General features: G+C 26.8%; 1 protein-coding gene across 1 annotated transcript; it reads left to right on the forward strand.

Annotated features, from left to right (window-relative positions):
• The first annotated feature begins 2,892 nt into the window (after positions 1-2,892).
• Positions 2,893-6,301, forward strand: LOC111295562 (prefoldin subunit 1-like). Its single transcript, XM_022889093.2, has 6 exons — positions 2,893-3,173; positions 3,293-3,346; positions 4,526-4,631; positions 4,874-4,880; positions 4,995-5,079; positions 5,971-6,301. Exons 1-6 carry the CDS (start codon positions 3,150-3,152, stop codon positions 6,082-6,084), a joined length of 390 nt encoding a protein of 129 aa, XP_022744828.2. The 5' UTR covers positions 2,893-3,149; the 3' UTR covers positions 6,085-6,301.
• The last annotated feature ends 2,521 nt before the right edge of the window (positions 6,302-8,822 follow it).

The following is an 8,822-nucleotide window of genomic DNA, read 5'->3' on the forward strand; positions in this document are numbered from 1 at the left end:
AAATCTCAAGGAGATGAGAGTTTTTTTATTTCTTTTTATTTTCTCAGTTTTTGATATCGTTGAAAATCTTTAAAAAATTAAAGAATCACATTTTTATAAATAAAACTAAGGAATCAAATTACAAAAAATAAGATTTTTGAACAAAAGTTACTTCCCCCCGTACCAAACATTCCCTTCAAAATTTTTAACTTTCTCTCCTAGAAGTTTACATAATTTGATTTTTTAGTTTGGTTGAAAATCTTTTCCCGTGTGAAGAATCTTAAATCATATTAGTGTAAAAAAAAAAAGGAAAAAGTAGTAAAAATAAAAACTCTCATTTTCTTTAAGGGTTTTTTAGATTTCAAAGGAAAATTGAATTTTTTTTTTTCATTTGCCTTGATTTAATTATATTTTCATTTTATATTATTCTTTCTAGTCTTTTTAAAAAAATAAATATGACTTTTGTTATTATAATTTCAAAAAAGACAACATTTTAAGATTAAAAACTTAATTTTTGTTAAAACTATATTTTTATAATTCTATAATTTTGATAAGGATTATATTTTTAAAATAAAAAATGTGATTTTTGTTAAAATTGGGGGTGTAAATGAGATATATGTGCTTCTAAGCTAGTAGGCTTGACTTGAAAAAATCAAATTCCGTTCATTTATTGTTAAACTAAGTTCAAATTTAAATAAATAAAATTATTAAGTGAATTGAGTTTATATATTTTAATATTCGATTCTAATAATTCGTAAAATTAATAAAATTTTTAATTTAAATATATTTTTATTATTTTAATTAATAATTTATTGTTTTATTCTTAATATACCTAATGAAGCTTTTTATTTAAATATATTTTATTATTTTAATTATAATTATTATTTTATCCTTAATATATCTAATCTAAAAAACCCTAAATCATTTTAAAACTAGTTTTTCTCTCGTTCCCACATCCCACCAGAACCATCTACAGTGCCTGTAACTCTTATTCTCCCGCGATCCTTTTCGATGCCAGCGTAGCAGCCAGCACACTTCCCACGCCGGCTTAGTCTCTCTCATTACCCTTATCCCACGCCGGCTTTGTCTCTCTCATCGTCGAAGGTCATAACTGACAAAAAATAACAAAAGCAAGGGTAGTTAGTATAAAACAAAGTTCCAAGGATTCCACCTTCTGAAAATTGAAAAGCTATAAAAAAATAAATGCTAGGGAAAGTGTTTTAATCCAAACAAAATCGCTTTCTCCATTGTTTTTTTAATATTCACTGCTCATTTTATTTCTCAAAAAGAATTCGAAAAACAAACACTTTGTTTCTAAGTTTTTCGCTCTGTTTTTCAAATTCTTCTTCTTAATCAAGCTTTGTAGCTCTGACTCGGAGGTAATCTTTGATTAACAGCTGATTTTTTTTTTTTTCTAATAACTCAACTACTGATCCAATGCAGGTGAACTAGCATAGCATAAAGTCCTTGAATGAGATGGGATCCCCAGTTGGTCGCTGATACTGTCAAGTGTACACTATTTTTGTATTTTTCAGTTGTTTTGTGCAATATGATGGTTGAGGTGGTGAGGTGGCTACTGTTGTTTGGTAAGATGAGCTATGGAAATGGAAATGGTGAGAATTAATTTTTTGTTATGTGGGCAATCCCACTTAATAAGGAGCAAAAAAAAAAAAAGAAAAGGAAAATGAAAAAGGCAAGACACCAACAATATGTGGGAATAGTAAAATAAATATATTCCCTTTGCGTTCACCATTTATGATAAAAAAAATTGTAATTATTATTTCCATTTAGTTAATTGGGATTCAAAGTCAATTTAGATTTAAATCATTTCAGAGTATGATCACTTCATGTTTAGATTCTTTTGGTATTATATTATTTTAATTTCGAGTTATTTAAATTTAATCAAATCATTCGAACTTAGATAGTTTGGATTTAGTATTAAGGTTATTTAAGTTTATTTTATTAATTTTTAAATTCAAATAAATATAATTAAATTATATTAATAATTAAAATATTAAAATTAAATGAATTAAAGTCATTGGTTAATAACATAAAATTATATTACATTAAATATAAAATTAATTTTATTCATAATAAAAAATTAATTTTGGTTATGAGGTGTGTCATGTATATTGATTTTATTTTGTGTAATTCTGGAGATATTTTGGGTGTTAAAGAATTTGAGTTAAGTTTTATTTTTTTTAGTTTGTAGATTATAGGCAAGTAATGATAATTTTCTATTTTAATTTGATGGTCTTATGTGTTATAATTAGGTTTATTAACTTATTATTGATTTTTTAAGTTTATGATTTTTTTTAATGTGATTATTTATCTATTTCATTATTTTTATTATATTGTTAGAGTGAAAAAATAAGAATTTTTTTTCAATTTTTCGAACATAATTAAGAAAAATAATTGTAGACAAAAGATTTTGAAAAGATAGTTTAAGTTAGTAAATGAATTAGTATTTACATTATATTTATTATTTTAATTATTTAATAAAATAAAAAAATCTTTAATTTAATATTTAATCACTTCACATAATTTACGTTATTTTAAATTTAAAATAATTTAAATTCAAATTATTTTAAAATTTTGTTTATTCACTTTTAAATTAATTTAAATTTCAACATATGAAATGATTTCGAATTCAAATAAATTTTATCAATTCTATACATATGAATGTTTACATACATTATTTTTGTCACTTATTGTTATATGCTAAGTGGATTAAATTTGATATATTTAACAAATTTAAGTGATTATGTTGAAACAAATTAAATTTTCATGACTAAAATGAGAATTTTGTGAAAATTGAATGATTATCGATGTAATTTAGTCGATATTAGAGCTAAAAACTTTATTAAAGAAAACATGAAAAGCTTTAAAAAAAAAAAATTGCATTATTATCCTAACCATCATGAATCATTGGATGGACAAGAAAAAAGAGAAAGTTGGCCGTCAGATCGAAAGTGATATGAAAGCCCTGTTTCACAAAACCATCTTCTCATTTCATGGCGGCGTAACTCTGTAGTTCTCTGTCCCGCCCCACACTGCGATATCTCTTTACCCGATAACCCCTATCTCCAACCTTACCCCCTCTTTTCCTTTTGCTCTAATTTTATTTTTTTTCCATATAATTTTGATTTATTACGCTTGAACCTTTAGATATGGCCGAGGAAGTTAACAAAACTGTAAGAACGAATTTTTTTTTCTTTTGGATTGTTTTCTGAACAATTCTTTTTTGATTCGATTGCCGGCAAAGTTGAAAAAGTGAAATCTCACAGTGTTAATGACTTATGTTGGATAACAGGCATTTTTAGAGATTCAAGGTCGAATGATTGAGCTCACTGGCAAATTGAAACAGGTAAGTATGATTTTCCTGTAGATTAGTATTATGGCTCTGTAGCCGTTGCTTGGAATCTATGTTTTCTCATCGCCGAAGATTTTATCTGATGGTTTTTTTTTTTAATTTTTAACAAAGGAACTAGTAGAAATAGATTGAAAAAGAGACTTGATTTTTCTCTATCTCTCTGTTGACCTTCTGTTGAGCTAACTTGAAACTTCAACAAAAACTGCTACGAGTTTGATTTAAGTAAGCATATTCTTTGGTTTATGAAGCGTGGAGAATGTCTTCTTGAACTTGAACCTGGGATGACGACAAACACAGTCGAAGTATAGCTTCATATTAAAGAGGTTTTTTATTTTATTTATATTTTTGGCTGGGATAAAGGACAATATGTCCTGTTGAAGCTACATAAGATGTGGTAATAGTTATTGGAGTAGTGGGAAAAAAGTAGATTTTATAATTGAGTGATATTGTTGGAAAAGCATTTGCAAACTTCAAGTAAACCCATGGAGGGGTATACTCGATTGAGCAATCGCATGATTGGGCTATTTGTATGATTCCTATTGTTGTGTGACTTCAAGCAAACTTTATATTTTTGATAATTGATCCTATGTCATTTTTAAGGATGTCCAGCTTGGGGGATGGCTGCTGCCCCCTCAAGCTGGAAAATTTTTGTCTTACAGTTATCCTTGTATGTATGTGCCTAATTCTAGTTCTGAAATACTGTGTTGTGTGATTTTACATCTGAACAGTCTATGTTTCTTTGCATTTTAGAGTGTATGGAAGTTCTTTGAAATATAAATACAATTATTTCACATGCAGTGAAATGTTAATCTGAAATTGAAATTTTTGTTCAACGTCAAACTCGATGGGTTATGCACTTCTCTGGGATATATGGCAAAGAGCTGACCTCCTGACATTTTGTCATATTCTTGCATCCAAGCAATTCTTGGTTGGGTGAATCTCACTGTTGAGTGCATCCTCAATCTTGCATCCGCGTGTGTATTGCTCGATGCTGTGCATTTAAAAAAAGGGCCCTTAAAATAAATTTTCTTTTGGTGTTTTGGTGCAAGAGTGGCTGTTGTAAAATTGATGTCAGTTTTATTGTGATCTTTTACCCCACTATAATTTTCTCTAAAGACTTGTCAAGTATTGTTAACCTCTGGGACAGAAGTGAGTGAATCCTATGACTTCTAGGTGCAAAACCAGATGCGAAACAAGGAAGGAGAAAAGAAGCGTGCTTTCTTAACGTTGGAGGAGCTAGGTCAGCTGTCTCATGATACAAATACATACAAATCCATAGGTATGATATTCAAGCGGTGATTTTGCATTGGCATGAGATATTAGTGTTCTGTTTACTAATTTAAAATGGTTTTAAATTCACACGTAAGGATGCTAGGTTTAGGATTCACTTTAGTTTCAGAACTGGCATTATGTATAGGGCTGTTTCATATGTTGTGACCTATGAGCAGCTATTGTTGCTGTATTATAGATTGATTGTGCCAAATCTGCAGAGCAATAACCTGTTTGTTTACTTTTTTGCAGGGAGAACGTGAGTTCCCGATAACTTAATTAAATGTTAATTATGGTTAATGGCCTGTGAGGAATAATACATGAAATGGACTGATGAACATTTTTGTTTGGCTCTCTTTCATCATCTGTCCAGGTTTGTATTAGAGCCTAAGTCAGTTTTAATGAATGAACAAGAACAGAAGCTGAAAGATAGTGAGTCTGCAATTGCTTCATTACAGGTAGTTTTCTTTGTTTGTCTAAACCTTTTTGGCATGCATTTTCTCCTTTTGAATAATCTGTTTTCATTTGTGTCCATTTTGCTTTTTGAACTGTTATTTTCCTAGTTTATTACTGGTCAGAACCATACCTTTTGTTGGATATTTTACTTATTTATCAAAATAACAAAGTCTGCTAAACTACCATATGTTTAATGGGTCGTCTCACCATGTTTTACTCTTATTGTTTTGTTATATGCTATAACTACCGTATTTTAAGATGTCATGAGATTTTTTAGTGATTTTATGGCTTCTATTAGTCGGATTTATTATGGCTTTTGTTTAATCTTAAAGTTTGTTCCTTAGCTTAATTAGTTTTAAGAACTTTACAAGTTGTAAAAGGCGTTCTGTTGTTTGTGCCCTTTAAGTTTTACCAAAAAGGGAAAGAAAGAAAGAATAATGTAAATGCACATCTTTTGTACATGTAAATGAATTAACCAAATTTCAGTATGACTATTTGTGGAAAAGTTTACGACCTAGTTGTTGATTGGTGGCTAGATTAAAGTGGCTGTAGGCAAGCTTGCAACTTTCTTCAAATGAGAGTGAATTCTTAATTCTGAATGGCGCATTATGTGTTGCATGGTAGTTGGTTTAAGAGCTACAAATGAGCCTGAGTAAGCAAATAGTTACCTGCCTTGGCTTTGCTCTCATTTGCATTCTCATTCTCATTCCTGTCTCGAAGTTGTTATTCAACTCTAAGCGCAGCTTTTACGGAAACATCACCAACAGTTACTGTAATATAATTGACAAAGCAAAATTTAATTTTGTATGGGGTCCATAAAAAAATTCTATAAAACCCATACTTTTAAACGGTGTACAACTTTGAAAGTAACCTAATTTGTTGATTTTCGACAGACCTCGAAGGAGTACTTGGAAAAACAGATAGCCGAGGTGGAGAACAACTTGAGGGAGCTGCTGCAGCAAGATCCAGGTCTCGCTCGTCAGATAATGTCCATGAGTGTAATTTGATACTCTCTCTCTCTCTCTCTCTCGTTGAAAATATGTTGGTTTGTTGTGTTCCTTTAGCACTGTGAGCGAAAGAAAAACGCCTATCATAGCCCATTTTGGGTCTAATTTGCATGGCTGTATTCTGACTTTGCTACATCAGCAACTTCTTGTTCTTAACTCTATCGATCTCCATGTCTTGCTTTTCTGGTGTGAAGTAAAGAAAATCGGAAAAAAAAAATAGGCTTGCTTTCTGGTACGTCAGCCATTAATATGTCCTGATTGCAAATGTGTCAATTGTTTTTTTTTTTTTTTTTTTAATTTTTATGAGATTTTAGGTGGGTTAATTACGTGATTTCAAAGATTAATTATACTTTTTGAGTAATATTAGTGCCAAATAATCTGGCTTTTTTTTTTCATTTATTTATATTTTTACTAAAAAAACCACTAGCTGTAAGATTTAGGATTTTACCTAATTAATTCAAATACGGGTTTGTGATTTAGCATATAAAATAGATAAGAACAATAGCACCCAAAAAAAAAATTCTGTATGAAAAAACATGGATCAGGAAATAATAACACAGATTTCTAAAGCGTATCAATAAATATCAAGGATTTAATTGATGGCTACTGGACCAATAAATAATTTTGTTAAGCAAAAAATAAATAATTAAATAATAAGGTATAAAAGTTTGATTTTAGTTCATGAACTTAATTTTAATGAATTTAATATTTATATATTTTATAAAAGATCAAATTAAGAAACACTTTTATAATTAAATTCAAATTGGTGGCTTTTGGTTGATAACATGACATACTAACATGAATTCTTCCCCACATGTCACATATTAATATGAAAAAAGAAACTTTTATTTTTGAGGAAAAATACTAATTAAAAATATTTTTTTAATTTTAAATATTAATTATTATTTAATTAAAATAAATATGATATTTTTATTAGTATGTGTTATGTAGCCAACAAATTAATCAATTTCAACAGGTAAGTAATCACCAATATGTCATATCATTCAAATTGTTATTGATTATTTTTAAGTCAATTTTTAATAAGAGTGTAAGATTTAAATTCATTAAAATGAAAAAAAAAATTGAAAAGACAAAATTGAAATAGTAAAGATATCAAAATTCAAACTTCAATCTAAAAAACCAATGAATTTGCGAAGATTTATTTCAAATAAAAATATCTAGTATTCCGTTCTAACTCCACTAATAGGATTAGCAAGTAGTTAGATACCGTTAATGGTATTTAAAAAAAAAAAAACTAACCATATATATAATATAAAATTCAAATATTTTACAATAAATGTCAAGTATTTTTTACATAAATTCTAAACATCTCTCTTAATTTTATTATATAAAATTCAAAAGACTTTTGGTTATCCAATATTTATATGAATTCATGTTTTTTTTTTTTTTTAAATTTTCACCTGTTTATATTTTTTAAAATCGTTATTTGTTAAAATTTATTGAAACTTTTAATTTTTTAACATTTATATTTTGACTTTTGATTTTCTTATAACTTATGGTTTTTTATTTTTTTTATAAGATGATTATATAAATGTGCCTAATATTTATATGGATTTATGATTTTCTTTTATTCATGTTCCTTAAAACTGTTATTTGTTAAAATTTATTGAAACCTTTAATTGTTTTAATTTTTTATTTTCTTATAACTTATAGTTTTTTATTTTTTTATGAGATGATTAGACAAGAGTATTTTATGTTTTTTTTTATATGTTTTCCAATCATAAAATTTGTTTTTTTTATTATGTTTACATTTTCATAATTTTTTGAATTTTATAATCATAATCTATGATTTTTTATTTGACATTTCGAGTTTGTTTTTCAATCAATTTGTGTATTTTTAATATTTGCATTTTTATTATTTTTTCAAATATTTTGCAAAAATGCCAAAGCTTTTTTTACATAATTCTAAACATATATCTACTAATTTTATTACATAAAATCCAATAGACTTAGTTGCCTAATATTTATATAGATTCATGACTTTTGATTTTCTCCCTATATTCATATTCTTTAAAATCTTTCTTTGTTAAAATTTATTGAAATCTTTAATTTTTTAACATTTATGTTTTGACTTTTGATTTTCTTATAGCTTATGGTTTTTTTTTTATGGGAAGATTATAAAAGTGTATTTCATGTCTCGCTTTTCTTTTTTTCCAATCATAAGATTTGTTTTTTATTGGATTTGCATTTTTATAGTTTTTGTAATTTTATAATCATAATTTATAATTTTTTATTTGGTATTTAAAGTTTTTTTTTAGACAGTTGGTGTATTTTTTTTAGTGTTTGAATTTTTATTATTTTTTATTTTTCGTCATGATCATTTTTTTTTATTTCAAATTTAATTTTTAGCCAATTGGAATTGATACATTAACTTTTAAAATAAATAATTAAAAAATAAAAATTTGTGTTTATCAATTATGAGATATTTACAATTATAAGACTGGATAACGCGTGAACAGAGAGATGTGTTAATTGATAAAAGGTACTTAAATATGTTTATTTTTTGTATATTTTATTTTTATTTCCATTTATTTAATTATTTTATCATTTTTCTTACTTTTAGAAATTTTTTATTCATACTATTTTTTGGAATTATAATGCATATCAATAGATGAATTAGATTCATGAATGGTATTGCTACAAATAAAGATGATTATAGGATAAATGTTGTAAATGGTAGTATAATTCATTTTGTTATCATCAAAGAGATGCTTGAT

Source organism: Durio zibethinus, chromosome 14 (assembly GCF_047325235.1).
Source record: "Durio zibethinus cultivar Kanyao isolate XHJ-2024 chromosome 14, ASM4732523v1, whole genome shotgun sequence".
Classification (NCBI taxonomy): Eukaryota; Viridiplantae; Streptophyta; class Magnoliopsida; order Malvales; family Malvaceae; genus Durio; species Durio zibethinus.